The sequence below is a fragment of the Cyrtonyx montezumae genome, unplaced genomic scaffold (genome assembly GCF_038088225.1).
Source record: "Cyrtonyx montezumae isolate F1298 unplaced genomic scaffold, pur_monq_1.0 scaffold_1, whole genome shotgun sequence".
Taxonomy (NCBI): Eukaryota; Metazoa; Chordata; class Aves; order Galliformes; family Odontophoridae; genus Cyrtonyx; species Cyrtonyx montezumae.
In genome coordinates, this window is record NW_027071825.1 from 7,106,197 (window position 1) to 7,127,969 (window position 21,773).

Below are 21,773 nucleotides of genomic sequence, written 5' to 3' on the forward strand. Positions count from 1 at the left end.
TGCTCCTTACTCTTCCTCCTGGGAGTGCAGAAGTAGAAATCGGTATTATCTGCCTTGCCAAGGACTGAGAAAAATCCCAGCATAGAAAGTGCCCACGACAAGATCTGAATGCAGGACACTGAGTTGAAGGGGCACTCCTCTGCCCACCCCTCCATCCTCAAGCAGGATCAGTTTTGCTTGCCCTTCCATAGCTTTTTCCTAATTCTGCTTTAAGATGGGGATACCATGGCCTCCCAAGGAGATATCTTTCCAGTGCTTCATTATCACTAGAAAGCTTCTGTCAAAATCTAATTTCAAGATGTTTTCTTGTGAATTCAGACCATCGTTTTTTGTCCCATCTCCTGCAGGTGAGAAGAAGTTTATCCTTCTCTACAGCAACCTTTACCCATTTGTGGACCTTCTTCACTATTTTGTGGTCCAAAGGCCACACATCCTATCAGTTTATCCTCCTTGGACTTTTTGGACTCCTGATAATCCTCAGGCAGATAAACAGAAATTAAACAAGCTTTGGGAGCAGCAGAGTCTGACTCTGCTTGGTGCCTCCACAGCCCAGTGCTACGTCTGGCAGGAGCCTGGGCTGCAGCTGGGGGCTCAGACATACAGCTGTGCAGGGACTGGGGAAGGCAGTGTACAACACAGCCTACAGCAGTAGCCGACCTCCTTTGGCACCCATGGGTGTATATCCTACAGTGTGTCAGTGCAAACACTGGTGATGGAAGTGGTTCTGGCAACTGAGAGGTCACTCCTGGCGGTGCAGAGCTTGGAGCTCTCCTGTGAGGTACAGGAACTTGTGAATGGAGGAAGCACTGGGATTATTCTTTGCTTTTATTAATAATAACGTGAGGACAGATATTTGGAATGCAAGCAGAAAGTGATAGTGTGGTAATAGAAAATGAGACGTGGCCTCAGAATACAGGAAAAAAAAAGAAAGTTGTGTAAAAGTATTGTTGTTTTTTTTAATTATTATTTTATAAAAAATAAAAAGCAAAAAAGGAGGGGGTAAACAGCCTCCTATTCCAGTTATCTTTATCAGCTGTGACTGTCCTTCAGCCCGGGCTCTCATTTTATTGCGCAGGAGCTGTGCCAGTGTAAGGAGCAGCACAGTAGACAGGTCTCACCTCTAGAAGGAGAATGTGAAGGGGAAGTGATTTTTATAACCATAAGTGACACTCTGGAAAATGGAGAGATGTGAGGTTGCTGCTTAGGTCTCTCATAAACTCCAGGGGTTGCTGGTTATATTATGGTCAAAAGCACCTTGTTATGAAAGCCCTTTTCACTAGCAAAAGCAATAGCTCTGAAGCTGCCCCACCAGTTAGTGCCAAATCCCCTCATGACCACTTGTGTTGAAATGCCCCTTCTATAAAACACTCCCACACTGACTGTGTATGCGTGTAATTTCAGCCACTCCAGCAAAGTCAGCTGTTGTTACAGTGAGAGGTGGCAGAGTTTGGCACGGGTTTATTCCCACTCCATTGGATAAGTGAGGGGAAGAGACAGGCAGTGGAGAAGGGGAGAGCACAGACCTTTCCAGCATCGTTATTTGGACAGAGATGCACTGCTGCCAGCAGTCCTTCTCTGGGGGTATGATGCAGGAAAGCAAGCCAGCTTGGGTGAGTAGCTGTTTTAGCAAGGGTTTTGTGACAGCAGTCAGAGGAGTGTTATTTGTGGCAGGGACTATATATAACTATACGTGTGTGTATGTAGATTAAATATATATGTGTGTGTAGTCCCTTATCACTGCATTCCAGCTTGAGTGTAAAACACAAAGGAAAAATCAAAGGTTTTAGAAAAAGCTAAATTTATCTGGGAATGAGAATTATTATAGCAGAAGAGGAAATTAATTGGGGGGATGGAGATGGCAGTAATATTTTACTCCTGCCTTACACAGGCAAAAATGGCATTGGTTTTCTGAACCTGCTAGTAACAACCCTAATCTCTCCTGCTCCTCACCAGCACTGTTCTGGAGTGATGCGCTCTCAATGAGGTGTGTCTGCTGATGTGCAGAGAGCTTTGTCCCAGCTCATGTGTGTCTCTACAGAGAAAGCTCAGGAGAGGCATAGTCTTGAGTCCAAGAAAGCAAAACAAGAGAAAGATGAAGACTTGGCATACATGGCCCATATTCCCCACTCAGATGAATTTTATTTTATGTATCTCCTGTTCTCTCTTCTGATAGTGCTATACAAGCTCAAGCAAAGCACCCAGAACCACTGATATCACTGATCCATCCCTTGATTTGGAAGCTCTCTGCTACTCCAGCCCATCGTTGTCCTTGCAGGGAGGGTAGGCTCCATGTCTCCAGTTTGTCCAAGCAGAGTTCCCATTGTAAAATCAATCCCAAGGTCTTTTTTCATGATCTGACAGCTCTGGAAACGTGTTACTCCCAGCAGACCTTTCTGCTGCCTGCAGCCTACACCACAGTGCCTTATTCAGAATCAATACTTGAAGATACTGGAGATAACACAGGGAGAGAATTACATTAACATAGCAGAAGAAACAAAGATAATGATGTTTTTCTTACATTTTTTTTCCTTCTTCCTCATATTCCACAGAATAGGTTTTTCTTTTCTTTTCCCCCCAGATCTTTATGATCTGCACTTAGCAGGGCTCCAGACTCTTGAATTATTTCCCTTTTTTTTTTTTTTCAATAAAACATTAAATCTTTTTCAAAAGCTGCTTGTTTTAATTGAAAAATCTCAATCCATCAATTTGCCTCCCCTCTACCCTCTCACCTTCCTCCCCTCCCTCAAACAGACCCATTTGCAGTAAATAATCTGTAGCCAGACTTTCTGCTCTAAAGAAATAAATAATTCTGAATTTGCTGAATCCTGCCTGATCTCCCACCTTTAAATCACTGCACTTTGTACTGAGCTCAGCCAAAATCTTCAACACACTGAAGCACAACTATTACTTGCAGGCTGCAAGTGTTTTTAAAGGTACAGCCTCTGAGGTCATGGTCCTTTTTCCTCCCAGGACAGACTTAGAGTGGAGATGAGCCAATTTCTGAGGAGAAGCTGTCTCTTCCTCACATTTTTCCCACTACAAATGCAGATGTTGCCTTATCCTGAAGGGGACTTATCAAAGGCTGATGGAAAGCAAGAGGAATCCAGTGGGTCTTTGAGCAATTCCTTCAGAAGGAACCCAGCCAAGGGAGGAAGGTCCCTGAAAATCACTGTGAGTCTTGGCATCACTGCAGTTTGCTATATCTTTTCTCTACTCAAAAACTACCAAGTCAGTTCAATGCAGGTTTATGTCACAAAGAAACTCAATAGTTGTATTCCTCAGTTTCTTAATTTCTCACATTTCTTAATTCCTCCTTTTTTCACAATTTCTTCTTTTTAGAACAGTTCTTGTCAAAGCTACTACGTCCTGCCTCAAAATGCAAGCTGCACTTGAAGAGGGAAAATGCAGCATGCAACAGACTACTGATGCCTAGTCATGATTTATACAATTCATGAGCTTCCAACAATTTAGAGATGAAAAATGCTTTATCCACACTTTGGTGTGTTGAAACATTCTTTCTACCATTTATCTTGAAACTGATTTTGTTTGGGTAGCGGTGAATGTTATGGACAGAGCTGTGAGTGGAATCTCTAATGGGGACCGTTAGACATGAAGCGATGGCTGAGCTGTGGTGGACCAAGAGGATCCCAAAAAAAAAAAGGTCCACCGGTGTTTCTCCAGTGTATTTTGAGGGGTTTAATTTGAATTGGAACTATATTGTTTTTACATTTCCAACCAAACTGATAACAGAAGCATTTAACACTTTGTTTTCTTGCTGTCATTCCCTTGTGCCTTTGAGAACATCAGTGATAGGAGAAGACTGTGAATGCTGGATTTTCATTTGAAAATTGCTTCCTTCCCCCTCATCCCTTTTCTGCGTATCTGTATGAGAGAATCAGCTCTGCAGTTTTCACTGACTGTGTAAAGAGTTGAGGTCAGCTAATCCCCAAGGGCTCTTTCCCAGATCTGGCAAGTGACCAGAATTAAACAATACAATATCAGAAATGTTAAAATCACAAGAAGAGACTTATCCTGGTGTTTGCTTGATACTGTAACTAACGATCAATCTGACAGCAATGTGAGACCAGTAAATACTGGCCGAAATTCATCTGGGGACAACTTGACAAGGAGCTATTATAACCAGGTTTTAAGTAAATCATTTTTAAAGTATATCAATATATAGAGGGATGCTGATGCAGTATTTTCATGAATTAAAATATCCTGATGCTGAAATTCACCCTTTCTGGGCTTTTCTTTTTTCAGCTGTGAGCTTCGTTCTGACCTCTGCCCCTTAAATAACCTTATCAGGAGTCAGGGCTGCCAAGGTATTAAATAAACCATTTTCTTTTGTCATTTTACAGCTTAGGACAGATTACCATTTACAGGAGGGCCCATTTCCATCTCCCAGTGGTGTAGGGGGACGGTGAGATGGATAAAAGGTAACTTACAGAGGACAATGTGAAGATGGCATTAGGATAATGGAGCAGTCAGAGATGTCCCTGCAAAATGATGCTCATAGTGCTGGTAAATGGCGCGTGGATTCAGAGGTAAGAATGGGCAGTGGCCCCGCTGCATTTTCAGTGTTACTTTGGAAGTGTCTGAGACATCTCACACCTCTCTGTTTCCGTGCTTGCTCTGGATGCCCTGATTTTCCTTCCCTGTCTGCAACGCTCAAATCCTACAGTGAAATTAGAGCTCCCCTTTCCTGGCCAAATGTGAAAGCAGCTGTGCAGTTCAGCCTCGCACAGAGGTTTCCATCGGTAGCAGAATGTATTCAGTTGGGTGGCTCCTTCGCTGGTGCCGGTGTGCGGGAGAGGGAGACCTGAGGTCTCCCATGCAGCATCTCCACCTCCTACCAGGAGACCTCTCTGTTCCTCACCCCAGGCATCTTCTGCTTCTGTTGAGTTCACACGAAGGGCAAATGCGACAGCTGATATCAAAATGAGTTCATGGGCAGTGTGGCGCGGTCCTTGCAGCACAGTCCCTCTGGCAGAGAGAAAATGCTGCTCTCCGAGGTATGTGTTCTCCAGCTGCCCCTGTCAGAGGAGGAGGGAAAATTACAGCCCTCTGATTGCTCTGGGAGAGGAGCATACAACTTCCATCTTTGTAATTTCTTCCCCCACAATCAAGCTTTTCAGGAAAAGGGCCTGAAAGCCTGAAATAGTCCGTCACAGTCTTTCTGCCCAGTACCTTCCTTCATAACACACAAAAAGAGTAAAAGTGAAGACTCATCATTGCCATTACATTTCATTTCCAAAAACATCTGTGCTGTTCAGTCCCAACTTGAATCAGGAGCATAGGCTGCTGAGGGTGGAAATACTCTCCTGATGTGTGAGAGTACCTGGGGAAAGCCCCTGTGCTATTTCCAAGGCAGCTGTGCTCAAGACATTGGTGGATTTTAAGGCTAGAGAGGATAGCTGCCATTCTGTCACCCGACTTCCTGCCACATGCCAGGAGAGGATGGCCAGCAGAGCATCACACAGTCAGTTGAGTTGGAAGGGACCCTTAGAGGCCATCTAGTCCAACCCCTCCTGGAATGAACACTTACATCTTCATCAGGTGCTCCGAGCCCCATCCATCCTGACCTTGACTATCACCAGGTATGGGGCATCCACCACCTTTCTGGGCAATCTGTTTCCACAGTGCCCACCTCCATTCTTAGCCTCACACAGGAGCCCCATGAGCATGGCAGACTCTCCCAGGAACCATGTCCACACACACTGTGCAGCTCTGCAATGCCAACAGCTTGGTGTTGTCTGCACTTGCCTGGCCCTGCTCCCAAAAAAGCCAATAGGAAGGATGGAGTAAATCCTGTCCATTCCTACACTCCTTCAGAAGTTTCTTTCTTTGCTAATGATTTTGAAATATATAACCAGATACACTGGAGTAAGTGAACCTGGTTTCCTGAAGAGCCTGCCTTGAGCAAGGATGTAGTGTCAGCACCCAGGTTTGCACCGTGATCAGTAATTCTGAAAAGCCACAGATGAGTCCCACTGCCCAAGTTTCCAAATTGCCCCAACTGCACTCCATCTGACATGCCCCCCCGCAATTAGACGTGACATTGGCAGCTTCTCTTATTTGCCAGAGAGTAGTGTCAGCCCTGTGCAACAAAACAAGTGACTGTGGTGAAAACAGCTCTGCTAAAATAGAGGACTGGTTCTGATCAGACTGGGCATGATATAGCACTGCGGCTTAAAGCCGTGTAATGCCATTTTCCATTAGAGATCTTGTTCAAGTCAGGAAGGGGTTTGATCCATTGATGGAAGCTGTTATAAAGAGATGAGAAAACCTCATCCATATTTCTCTTGAGATTGTACAAAGCTGACAGTATGCTCACTGACCACAGTCATCTGGGACTCTCCCACACAAAATATCCCTCTTTTCATAAATAACAGGATTGTTGTTGTGGTGGACTGAGATTTGCTGCAGAATTCAGTTTTGTCGAACAAAGAGCTTCTTCTGGTTTTTAATTTCAGCTATTAAAAAGATTCATCCTTCTTTCTCTTTGTGAAACTTTCTCTCTTTCTCCCTTCTCTGTTTTTTTCTTCTTCTGTCTGTCTTTAGGATAACTCAGGGTTGTTTGCTGGAAACAAAAGACTTGTGTGGGTCTGGTAAGTGATGCCTCTGAACTGGAAGGTCACGATTTTAAATCCTGCTTAGGAGTAAACTTGGACGAATTCCATAAACTAATAACCCAGCGCAGTGTTTTAAATTGATGGAGGTGCTGTCCTCTAGATGAGACATAAAAACAGAGATTCAATCTGCTTGGCAGGGACCCCGCAGGACTTATCAAAGATGAGTGGGGGCTGCTAACTGTTCTGCCCTTGTCAAATCCTCGCCACCACCACAGCTTCTCTTCCTGTTCCAAAGCGATGACACTGGACCTTATGAAAATGAGATGACGAACTTGAAGGAGCCATTCTTTCCCTAATTATTTAAAGCAGTTTGCAGTGTCTGGCAAGAGGGGGGAAGGAGAGATAATCCACTCACTTCAAAGTGGAATGACCCTGAATTTCGAAAAGCAAAACAAAAGCAAGCGAATGGTGCCACCATGCTCTGCAGCAGCGACATTATTAAATGATCAGTGAGCTATTAAAGCAGCAACATTTAGTACCTCCTCTAACGACTTGTACTGCTATCTGGTTTCCAAATTGAGATTCTTATTGCCATCACACGCAGACAGAATAAAGCTGTGTGTGTGTTTCTGGAGGCTCCAGCTGAAGCAGACTGTTCACAATAGGATCAGTGAATCTTCTCTGTTGAAAACTAGTAATGACTTCTGAGATCCACACTCCCCCTCTGACCTATTTTCAAGCCAGGGCCAGAAGCTTTGGGGTGTGAGGCATGGCAGGGATCAGAAACGTGGGGGATTTTGCAGAGCGCTCTGCCTGGTTCTTGTCTTATCTGAACTTCCTAACATCTGCAAAATTTGGCAGAGTTGTGCATGAACAGACTGCTCGGAAATCTCCCCAAAACCATTGATGCCAGTCAGAGAGCAAATGCTGCGAGAACAGCATTTTCAGAAGAAAACTTGGGGATGCTGGATTCCTCTTCCAGGTAAGAATACGGAGCGTGGAGAACAGCAAATCGATAAAGGAGGAAGTGAGAGGGGAGAAAATCCTGGCAGGCAGTAGAGACAGAGATTCACACAGCTGCTTCCATTGTGACTCTCCCAGATGGGTTTCTGCTGTCCTATGGGAGTTCCTGTGATGGGAATAGCTGGGCAATGGCCTTCAGCTGTGGTTGAATTTGGGCAGGGAGTTCCTGTGGGCAAAAGCACAGCGTGTGCGATTGCAGAAGGAAAGAGTTACAAAACAACCCGCCACACTACCCAGAAAAGGTGAGTTCTGGTTATAGCTGCAGTTATTTTTATGTCTGTGGCATTTAGTGAAGCAAAATGGAGTCTGGGGCTTCTGTGCACTCAAAATAAATGCAAATGTCATTGCTCTGATTTGTTTTTCTCTATCAGTTCTGCACATGCATGCTGCCTGCACTTCTGAGTGAGTCAGGCCATTTCTCACCCAGGCTAGGCAGGCACAGGGAGAGACTGTTACTGCTTTTTTATGTATCAGGTACCTGCTTTCTGTGACAGAAACCACTCATCCTTGGTGGAGGTGGCTGGCAAAGCAGTGGCGGTGGGATGGTCTCAGAAGACAGTATTAGAACGTGCACTTTTTTTTTTTAATCCTATGCTGCCTTGAATCTTACTCCAAACTACAAGCCGTTCCCATTCTGTGGCTTTTCAGTGGTTGGATATGGTGGCACAGATTTGCGTGTTCAGTTTCATCCGAGTGTCCATCTACTTTGTGTGTCCTTGCTTGGCAAAATGCCTTTGCCTTCTTTGTAAACACAGCAAACAGGAGGTCTTCATGGGCTGCAAAACGTAGTATGGACTGTAGGAAATGGGGTGGATGGGCCTTAGGGGCCCTTCTATGTTTATTTTTCCTAACTTAATGCGAGACCAATTAGAGCTAAGTCATTATTTTATGCCATAGGTTATCCTGTTCTTGAAGTCCTCTACGTGGGAGGTCTCCAGCTGTGCTTAGGCACAGCGGTTATCAATCCTTATTGATAAAAACCTTTTTTCCAAGAGCTAAGTTCAGCCATAGAACAGAATTCTCCATGCTGGGAGTAAAGCAGAGTTGTAAGGCATCGTGGAGGAGCTCATGTAGCCACTTCCTCAGCTGCACCCACTGTCATTTCAGGGCTTCCTTCCCTGGCACAGCATGTCAGGCATTTCCCACCATGTGAACACATATGTTATAGAGAGACAAAGAAAAGGGCAGCAAGGCCAGCTGTGGCAGATGAGCCTTCTGAGAATGGCACTAACAAAATGTCCTAGAGACTTTACTGAGTCCAATTACCACGCTGCGTCTTTAAAGTGCTGAGTAAATGAAAGAAACTACAAGATCAAGCCATGTTAGTCTTCTCAATCCCTTAAATGCTTGACAGCCTTCTCCCCTTCTTTCTCATTTTCTCAGAATACTTCGAACTCTTAACCTTTGCTGCTGCTTTGAGTTCACAACTGCAGAAACCAAACTACCCACAGCCATCCCCAAATTCCAACGATCACAAAATACTTTCAAAGAAATGGTGCCCTCCCTGAAGTTGCTAAACTTTAAGCTGCCTCCAACTTTCTAAACTTTTGTGCTCATATGTTTATCCTCATCCATTGGTGCCACCAGGCTGCAGGGAAGCTCACCAGCGACTGCTACATACAATTGCTCCATCCAACCAGTACTCCATCCACACAGACAGCAGCCATGAACAGCAGATGCTTGGGCTGTGCCATGCCATTGGGCAGGATAATTGTAGAATCAGACTTGTTTGAGTTGGAAAGAGCCATTAAAGGGTATCTAGTCCAACTCCCCTTCACTGAACAGGGGCACCTACAGCTTGACCAGGTGCTCAGAGCCCTGTCCAGCCTGACCTTGAATGTCTCCAGGGATGGGAGATGTCTCATGCTCACTTGTTTTGATGTGTCTAATGTAGGTTTCTTTTCCTGGACTGCTGGAGGTCAGGTGCAGAAGTATATTTAGTTCCCCAGTTCACATATCCACCTCAGCTTCTGCATTAACACCCTTGACATGGTTGTTGTGATCACCATTTGGGGCAGTGCCCTGAAAAAATATGTGGTTATTGCACTGTGTGTAGGCACTGGTTCAAAATAAGCAATTTAAAGAGTCCTCAGTGACATAGCTATGGATAATGGCATCCATTGCATTTCTTCCAGTTGCACATCATCATGTAGAGAATAAGTGTGCACTACTCTATAACAGGCAGGTCTAGTGCTGATGTTTCATGCATGGAAGAGGTTCACCCAATGGATATATGGTCTGTTACTCATCTTGGTTTTAGGCAACAGTCTTCAGGAGGTTCAGGCACCTGCAGAGTCTCTGCAGCAGGTCATTTTAGGTTCTGAGTACAACACAACTAGAGAACCACAGATTCTTCTAGGACAGTGTGGGAGGTCCATGCTAGAGGTGGAGGGCTGCAGCTCCAATCCCACTGTTAAAGGTTCATACTGATACCTGGCTGGTTCATGCCATGACATTGTTGACCTTTTTTCCTGGCGACAAGCAGAGAAACGCTGCCTGTGTCCAAACATCTTTAGATATTTATTTTACCTAGGTATGAAAATTGGAAGGCTCCTGGGTCTAGTCTGTTACTTCATGAATAGCATGGGAATCTGTTGGCAAGTGTGGAGGGAAAGAGAGGCTGTTTCCTCTTGCTTATGGTTTTGTATAGCATCTATATGTGAAAACACAAAGCAAACAAAATGACCCTTGCTTTATCTGCTTATATAAGTCATTTTGCCTGAGGTCTGAGCACTATGAGATGGCTAATGTAAAACTTACTCATGCATCAAATAGCAGTAATATACCTCTGGACTGTGTGTTTTTATTATCTTTTTATTATTATTATATTTAATTGTTTCCAAAAATGCTCCTTAATTAAAAACTTACAGATATGAAGCTCGGAAGGAATGTAGCCAGGACATTCTTGGACTACTACAGGCTGAACTCCTTGGTGGAAAGACCGCTGGCAGCAACTCCTAAAACTCGGTAGGTCAGAAAGCATTTTCTTTTGCTTTAAAGGGGCTGCTTTTTAATACCTTCCATGACTAAACTTCAGTGCTCCTTCATTACGGCTCCATAATAAGCATGCCAGTCTAACTGTGCTTCTTTTATTGAAATTCCATTCGAAAATAAAGCATTTATGATCAGGGAAGATACCTGGTTTATGCCTGAAAAAATATTCAGGGGATTTGGGAGATATCAATATCTTTCCTGAATTCTGTCTGCTGTACACCAATCTCATACCAGTATCTTTAATGGACTTACCCTTCGTTTATCTCCCAAGAGTGAGAGGAGAATCAGGCTTGCTTTATTTTGAAAAGTTTTAGTTCTGGAAGCAAAAACTTTTTCAGTGCTTCAGGAAATTACTGGCAAGCCTCTGCCGAAGGCAGTATTCTTCATTTCACTTTGGACCTGTGCTGACAGCTGGATGTCAGGTTCCTTCTGCTGTTACGACCAGGTTTCCCCCTCATCACAAGTCCCCGATCCAACTTTACAGCCAGAGTAGGCTGTTTGTCCAAAAGTATCTCTTTTTTGGACATGAAGTAAAGCCACCAGTGAGCAAGGCACACAGTTATGAAGAGAGGGTTTGAAATGCCCAAGCTCTATTCCCTGCAGTGCTGGCCCTTTGCACGGTGTTGAACCACTGGTGTCCATTCAGTGTCTTACTTTGTATGAGCAGCAGCGACATCGCTATGGAACTGCTGGTTGAGAACAGCCATCATTTGAACAGACAAAGATGGGTCATAATATGAGGAGAGGAGGAGAACAGGAACCAGAGCTCCTGCTGCATGGAAAACACCATGCTCAGAATTTGTCTCTGTTCAGAGGAAGAAGCACTTTTCCCTCTAAACTCAAGCTTTCCAATTAAACGCATTCAGATCAATTGGAAAGTTTGGAATGGGTTTAATACCACAGCCAAGCTTCATTTATATTTGCAATGGAAAATCCATTTCCATATGGAATTGTTCCTCTCAAGCAAGGAATGCAGATGACCCTTGAAAACCGCTCCCTTCTTTCCCCCCCCTAACAAAAATACAGATGGGAACAGTCACTTGTTCACAAAGGAACACTTTCCTACTGACGATTTTCCATTGATGCCTAAGATGGATGTTACAATTATCAGCCCAGGCCGTAGAGCAATTGCTGGAATACCCTTCAGCAGACTTTAAAAATCCTTTTGGTGCAGCCATTATGACAGTTCCTTATGCATGCTGTCTGAGCTAGCCTGACACTGTGTTAGGTGTTTAAAGGCCCTACTTTGGGTCCATCTCCCATTCTGTGTTCGTGATTTCGACACAAGTTTAGGCTGGCTCAAGAAGGATTGTCAGTGCTGCAGCTCTGAATGCTCTTATCTGCGGAGACCTGCAGGGTTAGCAGAGAAAAGCATCCAGCATCTTCCTTTCCTCTGGAAATTGAATGTATCATTTCTTTCAGACTCCCAAGGGCCACAACCTCCAAGGCTAAAAACCCATGACTATTACTGAACCTAATTACCACCTGACAGCAAAGTGCTTTTCCGTAGCATCATTCAGTTACCTCATCTAAAAGAATGTTTGTTTGCCTTCTTCATTTTAAATTAAAGAACCACTGACAGTGGTAACTGAAGCATTTTAATCTCATCAAATATCCATGTCCATCTCTATAGAGACAGCCATGCCAGCAGGGAAAGATACACATCTATAATCGGGTTGAACAGAGCAGATTTCTCTTCTTCCCCCACCAGAATCTAATGGGGTGAGGGATCTTTTGTCTGGGGACTGCTACCTCACAGTAAAATCCTAAATACAATAAATGTTCAGCCTAAAGCCAACAGATGTTTGAGGAACAGTTTTTGAAAATTCATGTTGTTAATTTCCTGATAGCTTTCAAATGATGGTCTTCCCTGTAAGCAGACAAATGCCTTCTATTTGTCTTGTGGGTCTTGTCACCTGACATTTGATCAGAGCCTGCCTATATTATTAAAACTACATCAATGCAATGAAATCTTCTTTGAAGCTTGTCGTGTTAACTGCAAGCCTGTGCAAACTGCTGGGGTGGAGGAGGAAGATAGCTGTGGCTGGGCAGTGGCATTGGGAAAGGACTGGAATACGTAAAATAATACTAAATATCTGTGTCATTGGGACTAATTATATGGCATGGTTATTAGCTTGAAACAGGACATGTTGTGCCCACAGTTTATGAAAATATATTAAAACATTACCAGATTCCACATACTCACTGGAAGAAATCTACAGAGTTAATAAACATGTAAGAGACAACTAATTGGATGCTTTGTCCCAGTCTACTACAAGGCAGAATGATTTCTTTTTGAGGGAATTAATGTGGCCAAAATGTGTTGTAACGATAGCCCTGGAAATAACAGCAACCTGAAACACTTCCAGAGTACATCTTGACTGAGTGACCTTAAAGAAGGAAATGCTTACATTGTTATCACTGTGTGCAGAAGGAAATTGAGGCACAGAAAGGAAGGAATGGTCCTGAAAATTGGTGCAAGTCTTTGCTAGTGCCCAGATTCAGGAGCCTTTACCCCAACAACAGCTATCCTAGAGTAAAGACAACATGGGCAGTTCAGTGAGAACTGAATTAGGATCATCTGGAGCAAGAGGTGAGAACAGCAGCTCTGGTTACAAGGCAAGGACTGACAGTGGGGCCAAGCACTTGTAAAGCTTTATTCCAAGACTGAAAGAGCAATAGCTGTATCTGTGTAAGGTGCTTATGTGCATGTACATGAACCCAACTGGTTGGATCTACAGTTGGACCTATGGTATACTCAGTGTAACCCACTGTCCTGCTCTTACAAGGACCCTATGATCCTAAATGAATGCTTAGTTCCGAAAGATAATGTCAGTTGTTTCTAGCATGCTAAGCAATTACTTTCCTGAAGGTGATATGTCTGCAGCAAGATAGGAAAGCATCGATGACTCAGCTGGGGAGGGCAGGAAGGTTAGAATATGCTGACGAATTAAAAGCCTTGCTGAAAATGCTGGACGCTTTCTGAAGTGATAAACCATTAGGGCCACGAATTTCTAAAAGAGTGAGACCTATATGCTGCCTACAGAAGCTGCTGGAGAGCAGAGTGCTGCCACTTCAATATGCTTCAGAAAAGCTTAGGAAAGTCCACCAGCACACAAAGACACCTCTCTAAGGCTGGGTTAAGTGGGGACAGAGCAGAAGAGCACAGAGCAGAAAGTTGCTGGTCTGGTTGGCAATGGAAGTTCACGCTCTTCCTCTCCTCTTCTTGCAGCACTGTTTTATGCTGCTCAGTGGCTAGCAAATTCTGCTCCTGCTGCATTCGCTGGAAGGAATTTGAGTGGGATTCCTTGTGCTGCTGTCAGGGGCACGAGCAGCTCTTTCTCTTGCTGTGTCTCCGTTCTGAGCACACTTCTGTACTTGTACCACAGTAAAGGCTAGCGCTGCTTGTGTTGAAAGCAAGAAATGTCCTCCACTGAAATCTTTGGTGTAAAAGGCAAAATTTTTGCAGTAGATGAAAAGAAAGCAGAGTGCATCTGTTAAAGAAAGAAAACAGAAATCTTAACAGTGCAGAAATTTGCAAATGCAAGTCACCTTGTGCTGCCTTAGGCCTTTGCCCACGCCAACATTGCTCTGTTCTTTCCCTCCTGGCTCATTGACTGTGCAGCAGAGCTGTGCTCCAGCACAGCAGCGTCAGCAATGTTGCTATTGCCTCTCAAACTGCTGACTCTTTTTTTTCTGAGAGCTGCTAGTCCCATGTTTCTGGTTCTCTGTGTTCACTGAGGTCCAAATTATGGAAATGCTGAGTGCTTATGGCTCTCACAAAGGTTAGGGGAACTGGGCTTTGGACAGATACCTCGTAAGTACCCTGAAAAATCCCACCTTGCCAGCAGAGTATTCTGCAACTTATTCTGCACCAGGCAAAACGCAGGCCTTCTGCTCATAGGGATGTAGGAAAAGAAATCTGTTCCTGTGTGGGAAGCTCTCAGTTGCTCACGAAGTCCAGGAGAACAGGAATAGTTCTGTCAAAGAGCAGGGACTTGATGGCATGCAGCAAATAATGCCTGGAGTAACACGCTGAACAAAAAAGGGCAGAACAAAATATTGACTGGCCCTTCTTTAATTGCTGCCTGTTTGTTGTGCCCTGAATCTACATTCTACAATCTACAGCAGTCTTGTTGAAGAAAAAGTAGGCAGTGATGAGGTAATTAAAGACTGCATCAGAAGGCATATCCACCAGGAGGTTGAATTAAAATTGCTCTGACAGCCTTTATTCTGGCAACTCCTCTTCTTGCTGCTTGACTTTGCAGCCTTAATGATGATGTATAAGTTCACAGCTGTGTATCCAACCAGATGGATAGGCCCGCAGGACTGCCCCGTCATCCTCAGGTGATGGGAACCATCATCTGCATCACACTGGGTAGAGACAGAGAATGTCTTCTCTTGTACGGGCACAGTCTGATAAGGAGACACTTCCACCAGGACAACTCAGTCATTCAAATGCTGAGCCCCATCTAACACTAAAGAAAAGTTCAGAGGTTGCATGGGCCTCCAGGCTCTGACTGATGCCATCCTGGGGATTTGCTGCTTTCTGGCACATGTTGTGGGGGTGTCCTTCTGTCCCATGGGATCTGGGACGTTCTTCCCAGTTCACCCGTGCTGTCTTTCAGAAAGAAAAAAAAAAAAAAAAGAAAGAAACCACCTCCTTTCTAAGCTTTTAAGATCTGTCTTCTAGATTTTTGAGGTTTTACCTGCATCTGTCGACACTTTCTTTGACCTGGCCATGTCTGAAATGAGAGCTGGGAGTGAAGCCACCTGTCTGCTTTATGTAGATGGCTGCTTCTTGTCATTCTCTTGGGGCTCTGTTTGCTGTCACTGCAGCTCACTTCCCCAAAACTTAAAATGCTGTCTTGTCATCTTTTCCCCCTACCGTTTTCAGTGGGAGAGCAGTCTTAAGGGAAAGAAAAAAAAAAGGAAAGAATTGCACATCCAAGCAAGAATTGTAAATTTTGTGAGTGCAACAGTACTCTAGATTAAATTTGATCTGAAATACTCCACAGCTTCCAGGACAAAGTAGTATTGCAATTCAGTGAAAGTAGAAGAGAAAATCAGACAGCTTTTCTTAGATTAGGGTTGAGATGGCACTTTGGGACTCAGTGGGTATGGTGGTGACTGCATCACTTTTGCAGCAATAGTTTGTATCAGTCCGAGTTTAACCTTCCCTGTTCCCCTGGCAGGGCTGTTTGGGGCTGCAGTGATGCACAATCCTACCAGCTAGAACAGAAACGCTTTGGGAGCCTGCAGGACATCTTACCAGTTCCTTTCGTGTTCAAGCAGTGCAAAGCTCATATGAGTGTCTAAAAAAAGCCTTGCTTTATCCTCCCACGTTGGCCAGTGCACCTTTAAATGGAAAAAATATATAAAAATAAAATCCTGCTAAGGAGTCAAACAACTTTAATCTGATTTCCAGGGCTGCAAATGGGGGCACTACTATGGTTTAAGGGAAAATTACATGTTTTGCCTTAAAAAATAATTTTTATTTTTTCTCCCTTCTCTATTGGTAATTATAATCTGTCAGCTCACTCCCACGCACATCTATACGATTTATGCAACTCTTGGTACTTGTAGCTGTCATTAAGGAAAGCTTTTCAGGTTTTAAACTGTGACACATTTGCGTGGGTTCAATGAGAAGGATCCATTTGCAGGGTTTGGGGAGATTTGCAGCGCTTGGCCTGCTTCCAGCAGAGTGCTCACCAAAACACCACAACACACTGCCTCCTCAAGCACTTTGGATCCAGTGTTGGCCAGAAGGATTTCACCCTGGGTTTAAGCACACCCTCTAAAGCATGGGCAAACAGTCAGATACACCTCAGCCTTGGTCCTGCTGTCAGACATCCCCGAACAAAGACTGTGTAAAAACATGCCACTTCAAGACTGGCCTGGAGAGCCAGCGTGCATGCCCAGCAGGGGAAAGTAATCTGCATTACTATAGGATGTAGGCTGGGTCCACATTAACAATCCCTTTCAAAATGAAGGTGCTGTCAGATGGTTTAATTTAATTTACTCTACCTTAATTTACTTTTGGAAATGAGCTAAATGAATGAATTGAATTATGGCTACTTTAACTCTGAAGGAGCATATCCACATAGGAGCTTACTGTGGTTCGACTAATCACCTTTACAGTTTACACCCTAAATGTATTTGGATTAGCTCTCTCAGGCATCCTCATGTAGCTACCTCTGGAGATGCCTACCTGCTTTTCTCTTCCTTCCTCAGGCTTGCTGCTTTGGAAAAGCCAGGGCTTGGTAAGCAGATTTACAGCATCTGTGTTTTTTCCCTGCGTGGACTCTCCTCCTATTTCTAAGGAGTAGAATAGAGCACTCCACTGCGGAATCACAGAGAGCTGCTATGTATTGGATGAATTGCCTTGGGTAATGTCTGGTGAATATAGCATGATAATTCTGATACCATATTTCTAATTTAAACAAACTCAAGAGACGAAGAGACAATCATTTTTTTGCTAGTAATGCATTATCCTCCTGCTCCTGGTCCTTAGAAAACAGAAGGACAGAGGATGAGACAAAACCTTCTGAGGCAAAGGGAGAGACATCTGCAAACTCTCCTGAGAGGCAGGCTGTAATATAGTGCTTTGGCTATAAGCAGCATGGATGATTCCTGCATTCAGGAAGGTATGGCCTCAGGGTAAAGACTCGATGAGATCGCCAGATAGTCCTGGTATAATTTTCCATGCACTGAGCTAGTGGGGTTTGCATGGCCCAGAAATCATGATCTGCTGTAATAGGTGAGCGGCCACCTCACATACATGAATTTGTGCTCACTTTCTGGAAATAGACACTGGTGACCATTCAAAAAAAAAAATCAAGCCTTTGGTAATGGCTGAGCATTTCTGACCTTTGCTCTAACACTGTAAATTTGTTTTTATAGCTTCTAATTGCCTTGCTTTGCAGCACGTACATTATCTAACTGCCAGGGCACTGACCGTCATTATCTGCTGGGCCATTTAATTTGCCATTTTTCACATTTGAAACTTGTCAGACATTCCCAGAAAATACTGCGCTCCCCTTGCAGTGTCAAATGTGGGCCTGGTTAATTGTCCATCCCTGAGAGTGAAGCGTTTGAAGTAATCAGGCATTGATTGTTTAGCTTCAATGGCAGCCCATCTGCAATGGAAACGCGTCTCCTTTGGATGGAGGGGAGAGTGCAGAAATTAGATCAGCAGACACACGACAGCAACCAGATTTCTTGGTTTCAGGGATCAGAGGTTAGCCATTTTTCAGCCCTGATGATTCATTTTTTATCCCACTCACGTGGCTTGAATAACCTTATTTTTTCCTCCCTTTTCAGTTTAAATACAGAATCCTTTTCTGCTTTGTCCCTCTCTTAGTATGCCAGCTGCAAAGCCACTGACATCTATCACTCCCCACCTCAACGTGCTTCACCAGATGGAAACAAATGTCAAGAAAAGTGCGTGTGAAAGAGCCCCAGATGCCACAAGAGCACAAGTGTGCTTACAGGCTGTGAGCTCACCTGCTCTTCTCTAGGACAGTGGTTTGTAAACCTCAGCACAGCTAAAACAGCAGCCTGGTTTGTAAGTCTGAGAATTCATTTTGAGGTCTTTAAGATTTCCTGACGATTAAAAATACCAATGACATTGTTTTAGAGGTGAACATGAGCAGTACTTTTGGCATAGATGTACACAGGGCTTGAACTCCTAAACATGGGCTGAGAGATCTAAAGCAAGCAACGTCTCCATTTTGTAGAACACAAAAAAAAAAGTCTCTCTGGAAACACCAAGATGCCAGACCTCCACGTGAATTATGCTCCTGCTGTATTTAGAAAGAAGCAATTTTGCTGTTGAAATCAGAGGTTGGCACTTTTTCCCATGGGCTCTGTAACTCAAAATTATGTTGAGATCACGCATGTACTGAAGGTTTTTTTAGCAGTAAAGGTGAATGTATTCAGATTATTCAAGTGGTGATTTTTTGGATGTACAATTAGTTGACTGAGAGATGCGGTATAAATTTGGTATTGTAATTGCTCTGCCTCTGAGATTTGCAAAACAGTTTGCCTGGCTGCAAGATTAACTGTTGTATGTGCAATGAACATGCAGCAGAGCTGTGATTCCATCACAACTGTCTATCAATGGGCTGTACAGCCAAAAATCACTGTGTCACAAAGAATCTGATGTGAACTGAGTGCTTGATATTTGCGATGCTTCAGTTCAACAAATGCTTGGGTAGCTGCTAAAAAAAGGGCAGTGTATAAACATCCCACCTGTAAGTGATGTTGGTTAATCGAGGTTTGCTCCTCTGGTGTTACACAGATGCAGAAATCCTCTTTGCACGTTTCTTACGTTGCTTCCTTCTCTCACAAAGAGGAGACAGCCCAGTTTGTCTTCCTGGGAAGGAGGTTGCCTCTGTTGGGGTGAGCCCTTCCTGCTCACTGCTGGGCACGGGCAGGCTGTCAGCAGCAACAGGGGCAGCCCCAGGGTAGGGATGGCTTATCTGACGTGCCTCCCTATGTTTTGTGTGATTCTCTGTTTGGTCCACAGCTGCTGCTGTGTTTGGCTCTCCAGTGCTGTCTAGGAACTTGTCAATGTAATTATACAAAGAACCAGAGAACGCACTTGTTCTCACTTCTGTGTGCCTCTCAGGTCTCTCTCCCAGAGTCCTAATTTATTTTTGTCTCTGTGTTTTTCTCTTCGAAATGCCACTGTGGCATAAGCTGGCTGAACTGTGCAGAGGCAGTAGATGCTGAACTGGTGGCATCTGCAGTGGGGAGGGGAGGGCTAGGGCAGTGAAGCTTCTTCAGACCCGTGCCCCATTGGCCCCTACATTATTTCAGTTATTCTAAAATGTATTATAGCAATATAAGAAGTACGTAAAGCTACTGGAGAGTGTCCAAAGGAGGGCTGCAAAGATGGTGAAGAGTTTAGAGGGGAAGACGTATGAGGAGTGGCTGAGGTCCATCGGTTTGTTGGGCCCAGAGCAGAGCAGACTGAGGGGAGGTCTCATGGCAGCTGCAGCTCCTTACAGGGAGTAAAGGGGTAAACACTGAGCTCTGGGGACATAACAGGGGCCGGGAATGGCATGGAGCTGTGTCAGGGAGAGGCAGTGGGCATGGAACAGCTCCCCAGGGCAGTGGGCACAGCCCCGAGCTGCCGGAGTTCAAGGAGTGTTTGGACAGTGCTCTGAGGAGTAGGGCCAGAGCTTGGCCATGGCTGTGAGCTTTCCTCATAGCAGTCCTGGAAGCAGTATCTGCCCCAGACGGAAATATGCACAGTGACTTGATGGCTGACAGTGAGGAGAAATGATGTGAAATGTTTCAGGAGTGCGGTGAAGACAGCTGTGCGTCGGCCCAAAGGGAAGCTGTGGGGGGTGGGGGCTTTCTCTTGGGGAGCTCAGAGATGGTGCAGAGCCCTTGCAAGTTTCCTGGAAGGACTAACTCTCTCTTAACTACCTCCTATTTCTCTTCAGCAGCCAAAGCCTCCCTTGCAGATGCACTTCCCTGTGAGACTGCATGTGGCATCTCCTCAGAGCTCAGCCACCCAGGGTTTGCAGCACCACAGCATTCATAATACCTGTCCTCTCTCTCTTCTTTTGGCAGGAAGGAGAAGCTGCCAGTTTTTAAGTGCACCACCCAGCAGGGTGAGGGGACCAGCCATGCTGACAGCAAGCCAGAGAAGAGGAGCCAGGCACACCTGAAGGACCAGGCTCTCTCTGCACGATGAAAGGAGAGGAGGGCAGGATGGTGGGGTGAGGCAGAGGAGCGCAGCTGGAGCTGGAACTGCTGATATTTCTCTTTTTTTTTTTCCCCAGTTAAGTATTTCTAAGATAACAAATAGTCCAAAGGGGAACGAGGGAGAGGGAAATTAGCTAGAAATTTTATCATTGATTCTTTTTTATTTATAGACAGTAAATCAATTTCAAGCCCTTTTTTTTTTTTTTTTTTTTTTGGCTCTCGTCTCTGGAAAAAGAAAAAAAAAAGAGTGACCCAATAGATTTAGAGAAATCATTTGCAGTGGCTGAAAAGCTATTTGTTAAAATGAGAAAGCCTCCCCTTCCTCCACCAGTCCCCCCACTCCCCCTCTTTGAAGGGGTAATCCATACAATGAGCAAACTAGGGAGTGCTGGCTCCCCTGCTCCACCATGTGATGTCTCCCTTTTTAGTGTCAGGCTCAGAAGCTTTTATGCCAATTGCATGTGCTAGCCCAGTTAGCTTGCATTACAAGAGCCTGATAAATAGCTTCTGGGAGTCAGGCAGGTGCTCCTCAGTGTGCCGTTTATCATCTGCTGCATGGTTAGGCTTTTGCTCTTCTATCAGATCATTTGAGGAAAGTGGTCATATGAGAAATTGCCAGGGTGCAGGCATGAAACTCACTGCAAGCCCTGTCTAATAGGCAGAATTCATGTTCTTCCAGCAGTAGCTGGTTGGAATCTAGGGAGAGTGGATTTCCCAAAAGATTTATGGCTGAGGCAGTATCAGCCAGGGGTAGTGCTGAAAGAGAAGGTCCTGAGACACAGCAGACAGGAAGGAAAAGGATGAATAAGACTGAGGTTGAAGAGAAACGTATGAAACAAGAACGAATGAGCTCCTCTTGGTTTCAGGTGGTCCTGAAGAAGTAGCAGTCCCGAAGATTCTTAAGTAAAGGACATGAGGTTGGTTGCTTCTCTTCTCTAAGCCAGGACATGAGCCTTATGACCTAGGAACAGGGTCAGACTCAACTAGGTAGTCATGCTGGGCTGTATAGAGAAGAAAGCACCCTGGGCAGAAATGAAGAGGTATAAGAAAATTGGGAATTATAAGAATGGACCTTCCAGGCTATTTAAATGTAATGTTGTTTGTGAAAATTTTCACTGAATCTTCAGCAGTGGAGAACTGGCTACAGGGCCTGAGCATTACCAACACTAAAACAAGGTATGATCCTACTAAGAACTACTGGAAAGCAGCCTGAGTTGCGTTTATGCAACTCATCTGTCTTCCAATACTGTATCCATCACAATGGGTGTAAGGGAGCTCTGCATAAGGTCCTTTGGGGTCCCTTCCATACAAGTAAACACAAAGTAAGTAGGGTCAAGGTCTGCATTCTGTGTCTTAGGATCTCACACACACTTCTGTAGTCCTACTGCACCACCCAGACAGCCCTCCTAGGAGCTGCAGCACGTGACTGCCATCCAATTAGCATGGCTGCAATCAGAAAGA

The 21,773-nt window shown here is 44.6% G+C and overlaps 1 protein-coding gene across 1 annotated transcript in view; it reads left to right on the forward strand.

The window, feature by feature from the left end:
- The window catches only part of LOC136050322 (BEN domain-containing protein 5-like), an 842,375-nt gene extending 821,837 nt beyond the window's left edge, over positions 1–20,538 (forward strand). The window contains exons 12-13 of the mRNA XM_065739166.1: positions 10,469–10,565; positions 20,178–20,538. Of these exons, the coding sequence (XP_065595238.1) occupies positions 10,469–10,565; positions 20,178–20,301 (221 nt within the window). The 3' untranslated portion in view covers positions 20,302–20,538. The remainder of the gene's footprint in view (positions 1–10,468; positions 10,566–20,177) is intronic.
- Positions 20,539–21,773: the final 1,235 nt, after the last annotated feature.